Consider the following 19,312-nt stretch of genomic DNA (forward strand, 5'->3'; position numbering starts at 1 on the left):
CAGCCCTGCTTCTGCCACACTGTGCTCTGAGGATGCCTCTTGCGGTGTGTGGGTGTGTGGGATGCCTCCTGCAGAGGGGTCTTTCACTCTGAACCTTTTGACCCTGTGGCTTTGGAGTGATGAGATTGTGACCTGGAGGGAGGGCAAGCTGCCCACGCTTCATCTAGGTCCCCCACCTCTTTCTGGCACCTTGGCGTCCAGTTGGGCATCAAGGAGGTTCCATCAGGTCCATGGATCTCCAAAAGATGAAGCAGCAGCTAAAGAGGGCAAAAGCTGCCCTGTGTGTTTGCCATGATGCAAACAAATCTCCTTCCCTAAAACACCCTGAATAAAGCAACGGAGGAGGAGGAGGGAGGCAGTGTCTCAACATGCAACCCTTTGCAGGCTACTCAAAAGTAAGCTCCGTTGACTTCAGGGAAGTGTGTGTAGGATTGTGGCCTTTGTCAGCTTAGAGGGGTGCAGCCTTTCCAGTTCAGTTCAAGAGGGAAACCCAGCCAGATGGGTGGGGTGTAAATAACAAAAATATTATTATTATTATTATTATTCTAGGGTGGAGGAAGAACTCTGTGATTCCTCTGTTGTGCCCAGGGAAAACTTGGCTTGGCTTCTCTTCAGGTTGCTGTCGTGAGGTAGTTTGTGTTGATAACTAGTGGATAAAACGTACAATGTGAAACTTAACTCTTCATTCTTCCTGATGAAGTGGGGCTTGAAGGCTGGCATGCTTTTGTTCTTGCTGAAGTGGGTCCTCAGAGCTTGACTGGATTGGGCAGAGGAGGATCCGCTAGGTCCTCCTAGCCATTCTCTCCACAGTGACTGGCCAAGTGGCTGCCACTGCCCCTCCAGGAAGGCCACAAACAGTGCATGAAGCCAGCAGCCTTCACCTACACGGCTTGTTCTCCATCAACTAGTATTCAGAGATAGACTGCCTCTGAACATGGAGGCTCTCTATACCTGTGATAGAACCATGAATTGCACTAGTTTCCCCTTTAAAGCTATGTTAAGCTTGTAGCAACAATCACAGATTGGAGCAGTGAATTTCACAAGCTAATTACAGTGGTGCCTCGCAAGACGAAAAGAATCCGTTCGCGATTCTCTTCGTCTAGCGGTTTTTTCGTCTTGCGAAGCAAGCCCATTGACAGCTTAGCGGATTAGCGCTATTAGCGGTCTAGTGGCTTTTAGCGATCAGCTGTTAAGCAGCTTATCAGCGGAACAGCTGATAAGTGGCTTAGCGGCTTAGGAAAAGGGCGGAAAAAGCGGAAAAAACCCGCGGGAACTCGCAAGACATTTTCGTCTTGCGAAGCAACCCCATAGGGAAATTCGTTTTGCGAAGCGCCTCCAAAACGGAAAACCCTTTCGTCTAGCGGGTTTTCCGTCTTGCGAGGCGTTCGTCTTGCGGGGCACCACTGTACACGTGTGAAGAAGTAGTTATTTTTCCTGCTGGTCCGTTTCCACTGGGTGGCCCTGAGAGAAAGAGGGAAGCGTTCTCCCCATCTACTACTGGTGTGCTTTATATAATCCTTAAATCCTTTCAGGTGTCTCAGCTAAGCAGCCCACACAAATGCTTCAACCAGGGAACTTGGGCTCCTACTTCCTATGGTCGTTCTGTCTGCCTTTTCCTGACTATGGCTCCTTCCCCCCGTCTTTCAAACCACCCTGTGGCACGGCCCATGAACTGCCCTTGGACCTCTGCAGAATCACCAGGGAGTTGCCCTTTTGCTCCCAAGCAGGAAGAGTGTGTCCCGCAGCCCCTTTGAACAGACTCCCTCCTCCTTTGAGCAAGCCCTGGTGGAGGAGCTCTTAGTGGGAGTCTTCCTCGGGAACCGGAAGGGCAGATCTTTCCCCTTTGCTGGTCAAACAGGATACGCAAGAGACAGTCATCTCTGGAACCACTCAGGCTCCACATGGGATGCAAGTCCAAGTCTGAACAGTGTCTGTGGTCAGACAGGTTTCCTATCTTCCCATCGGCTGCCCAGTCAAGATGCCTCTGCCTGCTCTCATGGGCCATTGAGCTTATTGGGTGCTTAACATGAGCTTAGCATGAGTCCACAGTATGATCCCGCACCAAAAAACAACAGCCAGCTAATGCTATTCTAGGCTGCATCAACAGAGGTATAGCGTCTAGATCAAGGAAAGTAATAGTTCCACTCCGTTGTGCCTCGGTCAGACCACACCTGCATCCAATTCCGGGTGCCACCATTTAATTTGTTTTTTAAAAAAATAATATTTATTAAAGTTTTAAATGTTACAAAAAGAGAAATAGATAATTCCAAGTTAAACAAAAACTTAACAACACATCACAATAAAGAAAGAAGAATAGAAAAAAGGGAAAAAAATTATAAAAAATAGAAAAATAGAAACAATTAAAAAACACAACGAACCTTCCCATAACTTATCTTTCATTTACTTGTTTCCTTGACCTCCTCGCACCTCCCTTTTTTTGTATTTTAGTTCGATTTGCTATTTCAGCAAATCCTTTCCATCTTTCCCAATTTTTATCCTATAATTTATCTTAATATAATGTAACTTTACCTTTCCTCCTTTCATCCATTAACAATCTATTTTTACTTAATCCTTTATAATATTTCCACTAAAGCCACATAACTTCATTTCAGCCTCCTTCTAACAGTCCTTAATTTTACAATGTTTCTGTAAATAAACTTTAAATTTCTTCCCATCTTCTTCCACCGACTCTTCTCCCTGGTCTCGGATTCTGCCAGTCATTTCCGCCAGTTCCATGAAGTCCATCACCCGGGTGCCACCATTTAAGAAGGATGTTACAAGCTAGAACTTGTGCAAAGGAGGGCAACCGAGATGATCAGGGGTCTGGAAACCAAGCCTGATGAGGAACGGTCGAAGGAGCTGGGGATGCTTAGTCTGGAAAAGAGGAGATTGAGGGGAGATGATCCAGCGACTTTCAAATATCTCAAGGGCTGCCACAGGGAAGAGAGAGAGCAAGATTGGTTTTTCTGCTTTGGAGAGTAGCCTTTCGAACCAGAGTAGACTAGAACCAGTGGCTTCAAGTTACAAGGAAGGAGATTCCGACAAATCATCAGGAAGAAATTTCTGACAGTAAGAGCTGTCTGACAGTGGAGGTTGTGGACTCTCCTTCCTTGGAGGTTTTTTAAGCAGAGGTTGGATGGCCATCTGCCAGGGATGTTTTAGCTGAGATTCCTGCGTTGCGGAGGGTTGGGCTAGATAACCCTTGGGTCTCTTCCAACTCTACCATTCTGCGATTCTATACTAAGACCCCTAGACCCTTTTCACATGTGCTACTGGTAAGCTAGGTGTACCTAGTCTTATATTTGCTCACCTGGTTCTTTCTGTCTATGTGCAGCACCTTACATTTGTTGTTGTTTAGTTGTTTAGTCATGTCTGACTCTTCGTGACCCCATGGACCAGAGCACGCCAGGCCCTCCTGTCTTCCGCTGCCTCCCACAGTTTGGTCAAACTCATGCTGGTAGCTTCGAGAACACTGTCCCACCATCTCGTCCTCTGTCGTCCCATTCTCCTTGTGCCCTCCATCTTTCCCAACATCAGGGTCTTTTCCAGGGAGTCTTCTCTTCTCATGAGGTGGCCAAAGTATTGGAGCCTCAGCTTCACGATCTGTCCTTCCAGTGAGCACTCAGGGCTGATTTCCTTCAGAATGGAGAGGTTGGATCTTCTTGCAGTCCATGGGACTCTCAAAAGTCTCCTCCAGCACCATTGTTCAAAAGCATCAATTCTTCGGCGATCAGCCTTCTTGATGGTCCAGCTCTCACTTCCATACATCACTACTGGGAAAACCTTACAATTACCCCTATTAAAATTAATTTTGTTAGTTTGGGCTCAGTTTTCCAATCTGTTAAAGGCACCTTGAATCCAGATTTTGTCTTCACTGTCATGAAGGGAATAAAACTAAAATCATGAGGAAATAGCACCAGGATGCACAGGGCTCCACGTCAGACCTTGGCACATCTGCTGTGGGGCTACCTCGTGGGGGTGTGCAGCTGGTGGGTGGGGTGGGGAGCATCCATGCTCCTGTTGTGGTACAATGTGAGTGGTGACAGGATCCTGGCTAAGGACCCTTTTGGTTTGACTCAGCGGCCCATAGGCACCTGTAGCCTCTGAGGCGGCTGAAAGCTCCTTCTGCTGGGGACCAAATCCCTTTGAAGCCCACGCTGCCTAGTGGCCTGGCAAGCCCTGGCTTTTGGAAAGCCCCTTCAGCCTGAAGGCACAATGCTATTTTGAGGAGAGCTGCTGTGGTGCTTCTATCCTCTCTGTGGCAACGGATGTGGGCAAGGCTAAAATAACCTCCTCCTCTTTGTGGTGGTGGAGGCGGCTAAGGTAGGGATTGATAAGATCAGCGCAACCTTTCAGCTTCCTGTCCACGTGTGGCCAGTGGAAAGTTCCTGGTGCTCATTGCTCAAGGAGAGAGGAAAGTGCTCCCCACCCGTGGCTGCCTGCTGAGCCCACCCCAGGGGACTCACTTGGCTTGATGCCTCCCAGGGGGGCTTTCCTTGTTGTGAAGGCTGAACAGAATGGCTGTGGGCACAGTTGCAGGGGTTGGGGCTAGTGGAAGAGATCCCACTTTCCTCTCCTGGGGTTCAGTGAGCATGTGCAGAGTGTGAGTGTGCATGCATCCCTTTTGTCTTTCCCCACCTGCTGCACAGATACGACCAGTGAATGCAGAATGCATGAGGGGCAGCTGTTGCTGTTTGTTAAAAGGCATAACCTCATTGTTTCTTTCCAGATTACAATCCCCCGTGGCAAGAATGGGTTTGGGTTCACCATCTGCTGTGACTCGCCTGTCCGTGTGCAGGCAGTGGACTCGGGTAAGGAGAGCAGAGGTGCCTGGATGGTGGATTTGCAAAGGGGCTGGGCTCTGGGCTCCAGCTTCTCCTGCCTCTTGGCACTCTCCTCCTGGTCTAGGGAGTGGCATGCTGGCCGTGCGCTACACAACACAGGTCCACTTTCTCCCGCCACTCATGGCTCCAGCCTGCAGACTTCTGACTTCAGCATTATTTAGGCTCTGGAAGCTGGCAGGGTCTGTCTGCTTTTGGACTAACACAGAAACGTGCACACCGCTTTCCCTGTTTTCCTTCCTGTCTAGGAATGCTAGGGATTCTCCCAACTCCTATGTTTGAGTGGTTCTGTTTGGCTTCCAAACTGCTAGGTACTCATCCACCCAAGTTTGCTTTGGTGGGAAAGGCTATGAAACCAGTTTGCCTGTGGTGCAGACATGCCCTGTTTCTCCCACCCCACCCTTTGCAGGTGGCCCAGCAGAGAAGGCTGGCTTGCAGCAACTGGACACCATCCTCCAACTCAATGAGCAACCTGTCGAGCGCTGGAAGTGCGTGGAGCTGGCCCACGAGATCCGGTGACTATGACTCACGTGTGGAGAGGGAATTGCAGGGGCGGAACCAGGATCCCTGGGTCCCTCGGGGTCGTGTGCATGGGTGGAGAGTGAGGGGTCTCTCTGCCTGTGTGTGAGTATGGAAGGGCTGCTTCTGGGAAACACCCAGACATTGGCAAAGGCCTGACGTGTAGGAGATGTGCAGATGTTGCAAACACTTTATGGTCGTCATGGGGCCAGCAGAGAGAAGACCTCCCTTGCAACATCTTGAGAATGGGTCTGTCTGTGGCCCTTTCCATCTTGACCTTTCCATTACTGAGACCTTTGGAAGAGCCTCTGCATGCTGCTCCCTTCTCTACACCTTGCCAGTATCTGAGGTGCTTTTTGGGAGGGTTACCAGGAGGAGCCTCCTCCCTGGGGAGCCTCCTCAGAACCCTTCATCTATCAGCAGGCAAAGCCTTCCTTGTTTTGGAGAAGGCTCTGGCCTGATGATTTCCAAGCAAGGGTGGGAGAGACAGGGCAGAAAGGGGGGGGGGACATCAAGAATGAATCTGTGTCAATGCCAATCCTGTTTCTTACAGGAACTGCTCCCGCGAGATCATCGTGCTGGTCTGGCGCATAGTCCCTCGGGTCAGACCCGGCCCAGAAAGCGTCATCCGCCGCTCGTCCTGCAAATCGACGTACGACTTGCAGTCACCGCCCAACAAGCGAGAGAAGAACAGTGCATTGCGCTCCCAACACCTTGATCATCGCCAGAGCTGCCACATCGTCTATGGTGGGAACGAGGGCCTGGCGCTCAACGGCTGGGAGCGCTACACAGAGCTTGGGAAGGTCTCCCAGCAGCACACCATGCCCTCCCCTTCCCGAACACCCTCAACGAGCGGGGGCGACAAGAACTACATCATCCTGGCGCCACTCAATCCAGGAGGCCAGGTATGGAAGCAGGGGTTGGCTACTGGTCAGGTGGCTCATCTCGCCTCTTCTCTGGTCTGACATCCTCCACTTGCACACTCTCCTCTCAGAAGAAGTGCAATTGGCCAGTCAGAGTCTCCCAGATTGTCATTGTTTTCATGTGGGATTAAGTCACATCCTGAGAAATTGGGAGTTTTTGCGAAACAAACAGGCTTGCTCCCTTTGTGATAAGCAAAATGGTAAGAATGTGTTCTTGGGAGGGTGGGATGTAATAATACAGGCATGGCCAAACTTGGCCCTCCAGACGTTTTGGGGCTACAATTCCCATCATCCCTAGCTAACAGGACTAGGGGTCAGGGATGATGGGAATTGTAGTCCCAAAATGTCTGGAGGTCCAAGTTTGGCCATGCCGGGCCTATTACAACATTGTCTCCCCACAAACAAATCAGGATGAAACCTCATTAAGCAGGTTGCCTGGAAGGGAACCCCTTTTCACTGTCAGAAGTGAAAATACAAGGCCTTCGTCCACAGAAGCCGCTCATGAGATGATTAAAACTGGTCCTGCAGGGGACAACAGGCTGTGGGCGGCTGGATGCTCCAGAAGAAGAATGCCTGCATGCAGAGAACTGTATGTCAGCCTGGAGGTCAGACTGCAGCATAGCTCTTTCCCTGGCACATTTGCTCTCTGTGTAAAAGGAATTCCTTTTATAGCAAAGAGAAGTCCATGTGTTGAGTCCGCCCTGTAGGCTGAAATGCAGTAGTTCAGGTGCTGTCTTTCCAGAGGATGCTGCTGGGCCCTTGGCCCTCCATCCCATCATAGTTCTCTGCTGCTGCTCCCCTCCAATAACCTTGGTTGGGTCTGAGTTGCCCACCTGAGCATGTTGACTGTGCATGGACTACCTAGAATAGTTCTTCCTGGGTAGTGACGTCTTGTCCCAAACAGTGCTGACCTATATTTCAAAAAGAGAAAGGCTGAGATCTCAAGATGCTACATATACTGCATCCAGCATTAGAACTGCAGGGTCTTCCCAAGCCCAGCAGGGTCTTCTGAGAGCAGGGAGGAGGAGGTAACTCCGGCTCTCCTGTCTTGTGTCTTCCAGGTGCTGAGGCCCATCTACCCGGAAGGCAAGGCCCCTGGAGGTGAGTGAGTGAGTGAGTGAGAAGGGGCTCTAGCTCCATTCTTGCCTGTGTCTCAGGTTTTGCTCATTTCTGTCTTGGAGGTCTTGCTTTTCTTGAGGCAGCAGAATATTAAGTGAGGCCAGGAGCAGTGAAGGCAAATCTTAGGGAGCCTCTTTTTACTACTTTTTGTGCTCCTTTTCTTGTGTTTAGAGCACAGAGCAATGGAGAGGAGTTCTAGAGAAGCTGGGAGCCGCAGCTGGCAGCCTGTTAGCTGGTTGGGCTCCCGGAGTCCCCAGAGGTTTGCCTTCTCGCAAACTGCATCTCATTACTTCTTGGGAGTTATGTGCATCCCAGCCTTCTGCAAAAGAGGTTGCAGGGGCGGGGAGGTGCCCCAATTTAGTTATTGTGGCAGCCCTGAGATCAGAGGGCCTGGCTCCAGGGAGGTCGCCCAGGGAGCTTCGTGGCAGAGCAGGGATCCAGAGCCTCCATCCGTGCAGTCCATTAAAGCAACTCACTCCTAGGAATGCAGGGTGGGGGGAGGTGGAATTACAAAGGGCTGCATGCAAGGAAAGGACCCTGGTCTGGGCCAGGCCAAAGAGTGGGGGCTCTATATAGGCTTTCTGAGCCAGGACGTCCCTGCTTCAGATCTCGCGTCACCCACTGACTCACTCCCCCCATGGCCACTTACCCACATCGTCACTACGGAGAGGGTGATAATGCCGACCTGCCTTGCAGGGCTCTTGTAAAAACGGCTGTGCTTTTTTGCCTGCCACTGTTTGAGAGATACCCAGTGAGCATTACTGCCCCCTCCTAGAGTCTCAGAGGCCTTTCCCCATCTCTGCAGCAAAGAGTGGCGGCTTCCAAGCCATTGCCAGTGAACATGACTTGGTACAGACCATTGTTTATCTGAGAGCAAACAAGCGCTTTCCAAACAGCTCATGGAATGGTCCAGTTTGTTTACTTTGGAGCGGCCCTATCTGCTTCCCCATCTGCATCCAGGAGTGTTTGGGTTCAGGGGGACAAGGGGGGTCTGGGAGGCTGCTGCGCTGGTGCCAAGGCAGGCTCTTGAATGTTTGCCTTTCCCAGGGCAGCATCAGAGCAGCTACGAGGGGCCTGCTGTGTGTGGAAAGACAGCTGAGGGCAAGGTGCCTTGCCAGCAACACTGGCACATTCCCCCAGGTGTGGCCCTGAGCACCCCAAGACTGAAGAGGCTCCACATTGGCCACCCAGCAATGGCAATATCCTTAGCCCAAATCATCGCAGTCAACACTTGCAAAAGTGGGAGTGAGGAAAGCAGGTGGAGAAAGGGCTTTGGGGGCCACTCTGCTCAGGATAACGCCAGCCTGGGAACCGAGAGGCCCTGGTGGAAACGGTACCAGCTGAGCTGCGGTGTTGTTTTCCAAGTCCTCTGCGGCAGGAGCAGCCACGTAGGAAATTTGCCAAAGTGACTGGCCAACAATGAGCCGGATTGACTCACCGTTTCCGCGAGGCTCCGTTTCCTACTGACTCTTGGAAAGCGTCACGCCCTGAGCAGGCACAGGGGACGGATGGAGAGAAATAAACACAGAAGAAGCAATTCCTTGATGTTTCCAGGGAGGCCAAGCCAGTTAGAAGTGTGGAGCGGGGTGTGCGTAAGGTTTAGTCTGGGCACTTTGCTCTTGGGAAGGGTCAACGGCATCTGCCCTCCCCTCCCCTCTGCCTCCTGCTTGCCCATCAGAGGGGGAGCTGCCCTGTGTTCCTTGCAGGGGCTTCTGTTCTTCTGGCCAGACCTGATGGTGGCTGCAGCCCAAAACACACTCAATTCACTATAGGCTGCAGAGGAAGCTCCCTTGAGCATCGTGGGGTTTACTTTTGAGTGAACCTGCATCAGGTTGGGCTGTACATCTTGTAATCCTTCCCCTGCCGTGTTTAAGGTGATTACCAACTGCAAAATGGGAAGAGGATTTTTCTTGTTCTGGTGGACTTGAGCTCCTGCTCACTACTTTCTGCAGTGTTTTAGGGTTGGGCTGGACATGGAGAGTTCTGTGAAGGGACCCCCTGGCCTCTTTTCCTCTTACAAAACCAAGCTGATGGGGGAGTGAGGTGTAGAAGGGGCATCCGGACCGTGGCAGAGGCCCTGCTCCTTGGCTCTCTCCCATTCCCTGGCAGGGCTCTTAATGCCTTTCCCCAGACCAGGGGAAGTGAAGAGGCTGGCATGTACTTAAGGGGACTGTGTTTCCTGATGAATCTTGACGGTTGACTCAGGCGCCTGACAGATGCTGGGAATTGGACAGGAGGCTCATCCACACTTCCGCTTGTCCTGTGCCTAGAAAGTACAGGGCTGGGCCGTTTTCCACTTGACCTGGGCTTTCTAGGCACAAAACCTAGCAGTTTCCCCTTTGCCTGCTCTTTTCCCAGGGAAATGCCGCTCTTTAGCACTGAATCAGAGCAAGAGGAGAAAACCCGAATTGCCGTTTGCTCTGACTGAGTGCTAAAGAGCAGGTTTTCTGACCGGGTGGGGTGGGGTGAGGGAGCAACAGGACAAGAGGAAGTGGGAATAACCCCAGAGTGGCAATGGCCCACTTGGCCGTTCTGATCTGCAGAACTGGCACAGCTACAGGTGCCTCATAATACTCGCCTCACAGTTGTAGGAAATCAGTGTGCAGCACCTACACTTCGGAACTCCCTGCTTATTGACATCATGCAGGGCCTTTGCTGTATGTTTTCCAGTGCTTCCTTAAAACATTTTTGCTTAGACAAGTCTACCCAAAGATCCAGAAAGTTTATCTATGTGTTGATTTATTTTTAGTGCACTGTTGGTTTTAATGATCTTTTGAATGTTTTTAATTCTTTATTTAATAGTTTTTTTAAAAAGACTGTTTTGTGGTTTATTTGGATGCCTTTAATAGAGGATTAGACAAATCCGTGGGGGATAAGGCTGTCCTTATCAGTTGCCGGAAACTTCTGGGGGGAGGCAGCTGCTGTTTCGTTCAAGTCCAGCTTCCTTGTGGGCTTCTGGCCTTTGGGGCTCCTGGTTGGCCACTGTGAGAACAGGGTTCTGGAGTAGAGGGGGCCCCTTTGGCCTGATCCAGCTTCAGGGCTCTTCTTGTGTTCTTATAAGGTTTTTATTTCAGTCAAGCAGTAAAGGTAAAATGGTAAAGGACCCCTAGACCGTTAAGTCCACTCAAAGGCGCCTATGGGGTTGCGGCACTTATCTTGCTTTCAGGCCGAGGGACCCGGCGTTTGCCCACAGACAGCTTTCTTGTCATGTGGCCATCATGACTGAACCGCTTCTGGCTCAATGGAACACCGTGATGGAAGCCAGAGCACACAGAAACGCTGTTTACCTTCTCGCCACAGCGGTCCCTTATTTACCGGTATCTACTTGCACTGCAGGTGGCGCTGTGGGTTAAAGCCTCAGCGCCTAGGGCTTGCCGATCGAAAGGTCGGCCGTTCGAATCCCTGCGGCGGGGTGCGCTCCCGCTGCTCGGTCCCAGCACCTGCCAACCTAGCAGTTCGAAAGCACTTCCGGGTGCAAGTAGATAAATAGGGACCGCTTACCAGCGGGAAGGTAAACGGCGTTTCCGTGTGCGGCTCTGGCTCTGGCTCTGGCCAGAGCAGCGATGTCACGCTGGCCACGTGACCCGGAAGTGTCTCCGGACAGCGCTGGCCCCATGCCTCTTAAGTGAGATGGGCGCACAACCCCAGAGTCTGTCAAGACTGGCCCGTACGGGCAGGGGTACCTTTACCTTTACCTTACTTGCACTGGTGTGCTTTCGAAATGCTAGGTTGGCAGTATATAATGTTGTTACACGAATTAATTAGCGTGGTCTCTCTGGCAGGGCTGTGACCACAGCAGTCCTGCAGCAGAGGGAACAATAAGCTGCCCCTCTCTCCCCCTTTCCTCCAGGCAATCCATGCAGAAGCGGGTCCCAGGGCAAGAAGTCCCGGCTCATGAAGACGGTGCAGACCATGAAAAGCCACAGTGGCAGCCGCCCCCAGAACTGCACCCTCGTGAGACCCGGCATCCCACACTCCAGCTACGGCACCTACGTGACGCTGGCCCCCAAGGTGCTGGTCTTCCCCATCTTTGTGCAGGTAAGTCTTGGGCGATGGGAGAGGGAAACCCTTTCTGCTGGATGGGCACTTCCTCCTGTCCCTGCTGTTCTTGCTTCGGTACTACCACCTCAGTAAAACAGTTCTCTGTGTGCTGCCTCCCACAAAGTGCTATTGGCCAAAGTTTCCTGCTTGGCAGGGGGTTGGACTCGATGGCCCTTGTGGTCTCTTCCAACTCTATGATTCTATGATTCTATGAAAGTACTAAAGCCAGGGTGTGGGGTGTGGAAGGAGAAGAGGGACTTGCATCGTTGTGGGGAGAGAGGTGTAAGGAAGACCCAAGGAGGAGGCTCAGAGCCCTGCTGCAGCTGCTGGGCCAGAGCCACGGGCTGCCCAAGCTAGCATCCCTCTTCCGAAAGAGGAAGCTCCCAGCCAGGGCTCAAAAGCAACATTGCTTTGTTGTCAATTTGTTTCCTCTTCTCCTTTGAGGCAGCCCTGGGAACATTGTTCTAGGGCAACTATAAATTTAGCAAGTAAGTAAATGCTGCTGCTCCCCAAGCCACTGTGGCATCACTGCTTCTTCATGTGGAGGCTCCGTCTAGTCACCCTGACTCATAGCCATCGATAAGGTTGGGATTAGCCCCAGCCAATATGGCCACTGGGCAGGGACGATGGGAGTTGTGGTCCACAGCATCTGGAAGGCACTATCTTGGTGGCCCTTGGGTAAGGGTCTTTGATAATGCGGGAGAACCAGCTTTAAGCAACTGGGGGGGAATAGGGAGGTGGGAGGTTTGTATTTTTTAAAAAACAAACAAACCTGGGGACCAGTAACTTAAAAGTTGAGTTAGAATGCGGCCGGTATGGACCTGCTGTGAGGACATTAAAAAAAAAAGCCCTGACTGAATGATTCAGAGTGAGCCTTCATGGCTGTGGAGCATCCTTTTGTGTGGACCCTAGGAAGGGTCCAAGGGTGCCAGTCTGGGCCAGAATCCTGTTCTTGCAGTGGCCAACCAGAAGCTCACAAGCAGGGCCTGAGAGTGGCAGCACTCCCAGCAAGCAGCATTTGGAGGTGCCCTTGCCTCTGACCGTGGAGGCAAAACATAGCCAGTGTGGCAAGTGGCCATTGGGAGCCATGCCCTCCATGCACTTGTCTTAGCCTCTTGCCTCCCCACCCCCACCCCGAACCTTGATGTGGCCATAGCTATGGGCAGAAATGGCCAGCGTGGCAGCATCTGTGCACCTTGGCAAGGGAGGATCTTCCCTGTGCCCAGCCTCACTCTGAGATGTTCAGGGGCTTTGAGGAGAGGAGAGCATTGGTGGCCATTGGTGGCTGGCAGCTGTGGGCCTCTCGCCTCTCCTCTCTTGTGCCCTCCACACTCACACCCCTCTCACAGCAAGCATCTCCTGCCTCCCACATGCCTCTTCCATACTCCCCCTGATCGCTTTCAGTCACTGTTGTGGCTGCTGCAGCTCAACAGTGATAACCACACACAGGGGCAGAGTGTGAGAGATCTTTTTATAGTTCCTGTATGTGATGTAGGTGTTGGGGTTGGGGTTGCAAGGAGCCATCACACACTCATACACAACCCGGCCCGCCCACACCGAGCCCTCAAAGGCATCTTGTTTTCCCTCTGCTGGACTTTCCACCTGCAAGATCCGGTTTGTTATCAGGGGCTTCCCAGCCTCTCTGCAAAGAGGAGGTTGGTGGGGCTCTCAGGAGGGCTGACATTGTTCTTCAGACTCAAGTCCCAGGTGTGCCTCCCTCCTTCTCTTCCTCTTCCTCCTCCTCCTCCTCCTCCTCCTCCTCCTCCTCCTCCTCCTCCTCCTCCTCCTCTTCCTTTCAGCCTCTGGACCTCTGTAATCCAGCCCGGACACTGCTGCTGTCAGAAGAGCTTCTCCTTCACGAGACACGGAACAGACCGACCAAGGTGAGGCTCTGGGCGCTTGTTGGTACTGGTGAATTGTGTCAGGTGGTGTCTGCTTGCTGATGACAAAGGAAGCCAAGGCCCCCTCTTGCCTCCTCTGCTGTCAGCGGGATGCTGGAGCCCACCTCCAGAAACATGAAGATGGGGCAAAGTGGGGAATCTGCCGGGGCAAATGTGCCCCCACTCCTTTGGCAGCAGAAGCACTGAAATGGGGCATAAGAGGTCTGGCATGTCTTTGGGCTGAGGTGGCTGGATCTCCTCAGGTAGCCCCCCAAGAAGTGCTGGTTCCCCAAGGCCAGAGCTGGGAGGAGCTTCCTGCTCCTGCCTCACCCTCTTCCCTGGTGCTGCTGCTGTGCTTTGCCACCAGCCCAGGGGACGTCTCCAGCCATCACTTCAGCGCCAGGACTCTTTGGTGGGCTCATCAATTTCTGTGTGCTGCTGAGATCATCTTAAGGAGACCGGAAGCAGGAATTTGGGGGGCGGGGTACAGAGGAATTAGCCACCCACCAGCAAGCAGTGCCAAGCATTGCACATCAGGTCTGTCAAGCGTGGACCCCCTCTACCCCCCCCCCGCCCTACATATGGGCTTCAACAAATCTGGTTCTGCTGCCTTGTTTGAGATTGCAAAAAAGTTGTTTGTGTGAAGTCTCTGCCAGCCCTTCTTTGTGGCTGCTGGGGGGCTCCTCGAAGATAGTTGGGCTGTACCGGGCACTTTTTTTGACAAACACTGCTCTGCTCCTGGACATTTTGCAACAGCAGAAGAAGCAGAGGGACATCACTTCTCCTGCCTCCCTGTCCCCATGCCAGGCAAAGCCTTTGCCCACCAAACGTTTGTGCACCAGGCTGCCCCTGGAAGCTTCGCGGGGGGAGGGGAGGGGAGGGGAGGTTGCCACCTCTTCTAACCCCCACCTTGTCTATCCAACTCTGCTAATGTTAAATGTACACACATTTGTATGCTTCCCCCACCCTGCATTAAAAAAGAAAGAAATTCCCCGCATGTAGATAGGCAGTGTGTCAGGGGGGTGGACACCTTTGTCCTGAGGCACTTGCTTGGTCGCTTGCTTCCTGCGTGCAGAGAGGGCTTTCCAGTAGGAAGTGGGGAATCCACCCCAACCCCTTGCATGCAAGAGCCATGAGGCCCAGGAGGATGACAGGGGATCCCTCTGGCAGGCATGACAGAGTGGGAGAGGATGGCGGCCACCCCTCTCTTCCGAGGAGGAGGAGGAGGCCCTGCTGCGAGTGGAGAGCAGGGGCAGGAAACGGGCCTTTCATGGAAGTGGGCACGCCTTCTGTGGGGTGTGGTTCTCCCTTTGGGCCACTTGCCTTCTGCCTGCTTCTGCCTCTGGTGCAGGCCGGGGGCTTTGGCTGGTGTCTTCTCTCCCAGAGGGAAATGATGATGGTTTTGGTATTGTTCCTGAATTTGTCTGTGATGTACTGTACGTTGTATGTCCCTAGAGGGCAAACTGAGCTGGTGCTTCTGGCCTGATGGCCTTCAGGTGCTTCCAGGGCTTTGCTCAGAAAGGGCGTAAAAGTAAATGAGCTGAAGATGCCACCAAAGGATTCTTTTCTTTAAGAGCGGGGAGAAGATGGCGGGTGGCCGTGGAGGGAGCCATGCCAAAGCCAGTCCTTCCGCCAAATCCTGATTCTGGCTTGAGCCACATCCTGTCTAGACTTGACGGTGGTTCCTATAGTCACAATCTGCTGAGATCTTGGTCCCGGGTTTCCACTGCTGTGTGCTACAGGAGGCCCTTGGCCTGGAACCCTACCATCTCTGATGAGAGAAGGAGAGTCCAGGGGGCTCTTGTGTCGGCAACCTCCTGACAATGCCATTGGGGCCATAGGAAGGAGCCTCTGGGATGCTAAGCGGAGGGACAGATAGTTGGAAGCTAAGCCTCAGAAGACCCCCCAAACCTAGCCTGGCATCCTCCTTCCTACACTGGCCGTCAGACGGATCAATCAGTTGATCAGCTTAACAACTCACACGGGGAGTTTATAGGCAAATGCTCTTCCTAGATCTATTAAAAGTAATTGCTCTTTGGCCGGCCCATTCACTGTAGTGTTGAAGCAACCAAGCTCTTTTTTTTGGCCAGTCTCCTGAGAGCTGCATGCCAGTAGTGGGTGATGCCACACACAAAGGCACACAGCACCCCCTCCTGGCTGACCTGTGCAGAAGGTGTCCTTGTCCCACCCCTGCCCTCAGCTGATCAATCTGATGTTGATCTGCACCCCCAATCAGGAGTTGGGCTCAGCTCAGCCCAGTGTTAGGCCTGGCTTATTCTCCCACCTTTTGCCACTTCCACCAAAGCTGGGTGGCTCTGCCTGCCTCAAGTGACCCCCACCCCCGTCCTCTTCCCACCTTTCCCAGGTGACTCTCTTCATCTACTCAGACTTGCTGCTCTTCACCAAGGAGGATGAGCCGGGACGGTGCAATGTCCTCCGAAACCCCCTCTACCTGAAGGATGTCAGAGTGCAAGAAGGTGAGTTGTGGCAGCAGGGGGTTAAGAAAGGACACGACATCTGCAGGTGTCAGGGCACCTCTGTTCCTCCAGGAAGTGGGCTGAGAGCAAAGATATGCAGCCCTCTCCTGATTGCTTTACAGAAGGGGTAGGCAACCTAAGGCTCGGGGGCCGGATGCAGTCCGGGAATCAGCGTGTTTTTACATGAGTAGAATGTGTCATTTGATTTAAAATGCATCTCTGGGTTATTTCTGGGGCATAGGAATTCGTTCATTCTTATTTTTTTCCAAAATATAGTCTGACCCCCCACAAGGTCTGAGGGATAGTGGACCTGCCCCCTGCTGAAAAAGTTTGCTGACCCCTGACTTAAGGCATGGGTAGGGAAACTAAGGCCTGGGGGCTGGATCCAGCCCAATCGCCTTCTCAGTCCAGCCCACAGACGGTCCGGGAATCAGCGTGTTTTTACATGAGTGGAATGTGTCCTTTTATTTCAAATGCATCTCTGGGTTATTTGTGGGGCATAGGAATTCATTCATTATTATTTTTTCAAAATATAGTCCAGCCCACCACATGGTCTGAGGGACAGTGGACCGGCCCACGGCTGAAAAAGGTTGCTGACTCCTGCTTTACAGCAACTGGTGTTCAAAGTACACTGCCTAAGTACATGGAGGCTCCATTTATTTTTATATATTTACGTTTTGCTTTAAATCTTGCCTTCCTTCATGGAACTCAAGGCGATGTACATGATTTCTCTCCCCCTCCCACCCCAAATATTATTTCAACAAGTTTAGGGTGAGAGATAAGGTAAGGACTGTGTCATCCAGTGAGGTTTCACCCAGATCTGTCTCCCTGCAAGCTGCTGTCGTGGCCCACAACCATGGACAGACCTCTCCTCTGCCACCCTGTATTCACCCACCTCTTTCCCTTAAAGCCCCGCCCCACCCTGTGATCGAGGGCTGTGGCCACCAATTGCAGGACTGAGTTGAGCACAGAAGGAATTCCTTTTGTCACTCCTGGACTTAGCACTGACCTGCTAAACCAAGTATTAGGAGGCTGTGTGAATTCTCTCTGCCTGTCATGCCTGGTGCTATTTTTCTAGAAAAAGAGGTGCTGGAGCTCATCGTGAACTTCTCCCTTATTCTCTTAGAACGGCAATGGCGCCCACCTGAGAGGTGCTGGAGCCGAGCTCCTGTGAGGAGAGAGCTTGTGATGCTGCCTGAGGCCGCTTCTTTGTCTCTGCATATGTGAGAGCTTTGCTTCTGAGGGCTGAGAAACTCTACATCTCTCTTGTTTTTAAAAAATGATATTTATTAAAGTTTCAAGAATTTCAAAAAGAAAAAATGAACATACCACGTTAGACAAAAACCAAGCAACACACCACAATATATAAAAAAGGAGAAAAAAAACCAGAAAAATAAAACCCATTAAACAAGAACAAAATGGGGGGGGGGGGAAGCATCAAATCTCCTTTCTGTTCTTTCATTAGCTTGTTTCCTTGACCTCACACCTCCCTTTTTTGTATTCTAGTTCAATTGTCTATTTCAGCAAATCCTTTCCCTCTTGTAAAATTTTTGTCCTGTAAATTGTCTTAATATAATGTAATTTTACTTTTCCTCCTTTCCCCAATTAACAGTCAGTTATTCCCAAATCCTTCATATCCTTCCTGCTCTCCTCCATCTCTTTCCTTTTTGCTGAAAGCAAACAAAAGCAGATAGGAAGCCAAGCTCAGCTGTTCAGTTGCCAGGGAGAAGAAAAAAAGGCATTTTGCTTGTGGGAGCCTCTTCAGAGTCGTGGGAAAGCTAAATTCTTCTGATCTGCTTCACTTGCAGCTGCTTCAGAGGATTTGAAGTTCTGCATCCTCTACCTGGCTGAGGTGAGCATTGGACAGAGCACAACCACCCTGTGTTCTGTAATCTCTTGCCAAATGCCTGAAGCACTTCCACCTGTCTGGGGCAGAAGCTGGCCCTCCAGAAAACTAAGTGGGGGTGGGGGTGGGGCAGAAGGTGAGCTGGCTGGGGAAACATCTTCCAGGGAAACCTCATTTTTACCACTGAATTGAAGCAAATGTCATTTGGGTTTTCTCCGGATATATGTTTGCACCAATTTAGCTCTAAAAAGTGGGTTTTCCAGGGGGAAACGACAGAGCAAAGGCAAAACCACTTGGACCCATGCCTGGAAATCATGGGACAAGCAGGAAAGCATTTGGACCCAGGCCTCCTACACACGGGGCAAACGGAAGATCAGCATTCTCTCTCCCTCGGAAGAGGTAGTCTGTTGTGTCTCTGGATGAGCCTCTGTTTTTGGATTTCTCCCGTCAAGAGTCCCTGGAAGTGAAGGAGAAGGGAGAAAGTCTAATCAGCTTTTAAAGGGGATTTAAAGGGGAATATAACCTAATCCACACTTTCCAGAGCAATGGATGAATGGAAACTCAGCTACCCTTCCCAACTCCCTCTTCTTCCACTTTTGCAATGCAGTTTTCCAGTCAAGGAATGTATACAAACATGCATGTGTATAAAAGCGAACATCAGATACAAAAATAAGGGGAATTATTTTGCAAAAGTGTGTCTGTTAGGCAAACTTGCGTGCAGAGATATGTGAATGTGAAAAAATTCACACAAACATGGTAATTAATTTTCAGCAGGGCTCCCCACTCCCCTTTTAATGTCAGAAACTGATGTGGAAATGCAGGGAATGATCCTAACACTGTGCATATGAGACACCGAAATGCTTAAGGGCATGTTCATAGGAAGGGACGGGTGTCACTGTTGCCCTCATACCCTTTCCTGGGCACCTCCCTCCATTTTAATTCAGAGGGAGAAATGTGAGCCTCACCTGGAATAAATTTGGCAAAGGCAAAATCTAAACATGGTGTGTGTGTGTGTGTGGGAGAGGAGAGAGAGAGAGTGTGTGTGTTTCAGCCCCAGTGCCAAGTGCTGTCTGTTGGTCACAGAACCTCCTGCCCTCCGGGGTTTGTGGAGGGGTTGTGTACACCCACGTAGGGAAAAAGCACCGCAGAACCATCTTGTCACCCCGTGTGGCTAGCAGTGTTTGCACAGCGTTCCCATCTCCCGCCCAGCCCTGATCGAATTGAGTTGCAAGCCATTAATCCCATTAGCTGTGGGATTAGGAGATGGGCTCCTGAATTGCTCTTGATGGAGAGCACTTGCAAACGTCTTTTCAGATGCCTCTTGGGGCACATTCTGGTGGTGAGCTGCGCAAATGGTGTATTCATTCGCTGCAACAGCAGCACAGCCAATCCTGCCCCCTGCCCAGCCGGCATTATGCCTAGTTAGCCTGAACTGATTTCCCGTAATTCACCCTCTCCTCCTGCTCCGAGAGACACAAGCGTGCAGAGGGCAGAGCTGGCTGAGCACGCACATGTCCCTTCCACATAGAGGAGGCTCCTCTCTTGCAATCCTTCATGGCGCTGTTTCTGCCTCATGTTCCGCCCACATGGCTGTAGAGCGCAGGGGCTTATCCTCTCAGGACTAGGTGCTGTTCTGCCTGTCAGGTAAGCTTTGGTCTGGATTTGA

General features: G+C 51.5%; 1 protein-coding gene across 5 annotated transcripts in view; it reads left to right on the forward strand.

The window, feature by feature from the left end:
- The window catches only part of RGS3 (regulator of G protein signaling 3), a 75,374-nt gene that overhangs the window by 26,671 nt on the left and 29,391 nt on the right, over positions 1-19,312 (forward strand). For all 5 annotated transcript variants that reach the window (XM_079986042.1, XM_079986041.1, XM_079986043.1 and 2 more), the window contains 8 exons: positions 4,730-4,811; positions 5,251-5,356; positions 5,914-6,265; positions 7,345-7,384; positions 11,253-11,440; positions 13,243-13,326; positions 15,689-15,800; positions 17,609-17,652. In XM_079986042.1, the coding sequence (XP_079842168.1) occupies positions 4,730-4,811; positions 5,251-5,356; positions 5,914-6,265; positions 7,345-7,384; positions 11,253-11,440; positions 13,243-13,326; positions 15,689-15,800; positions 17,609-17,652 (1,008 nt within the window). The remainder of the gene's footprint in view (positions 1-4,729; positions 4,812-5,250; positions 5,357-5,913; positions 6,266-7,344; positions 7,385-11,252; positions 11,441-13,242; positions 13,327-15,688; positions 15,801-17,608; positions 17,653-19,312) is intronic.

The sequence above is a fragment of the Podarcis cretensis genome (assembly GCF_951804945.1).
Source record: "Podarcis cretensis genome assembly, chromosome: 1".
NCBI classification, from domain to species: Eukaryota; Metazoa; Chordata; class Lepidosauria; order Squamata; family Lacertidae; genus Podarcis; species Podarcis cretensis.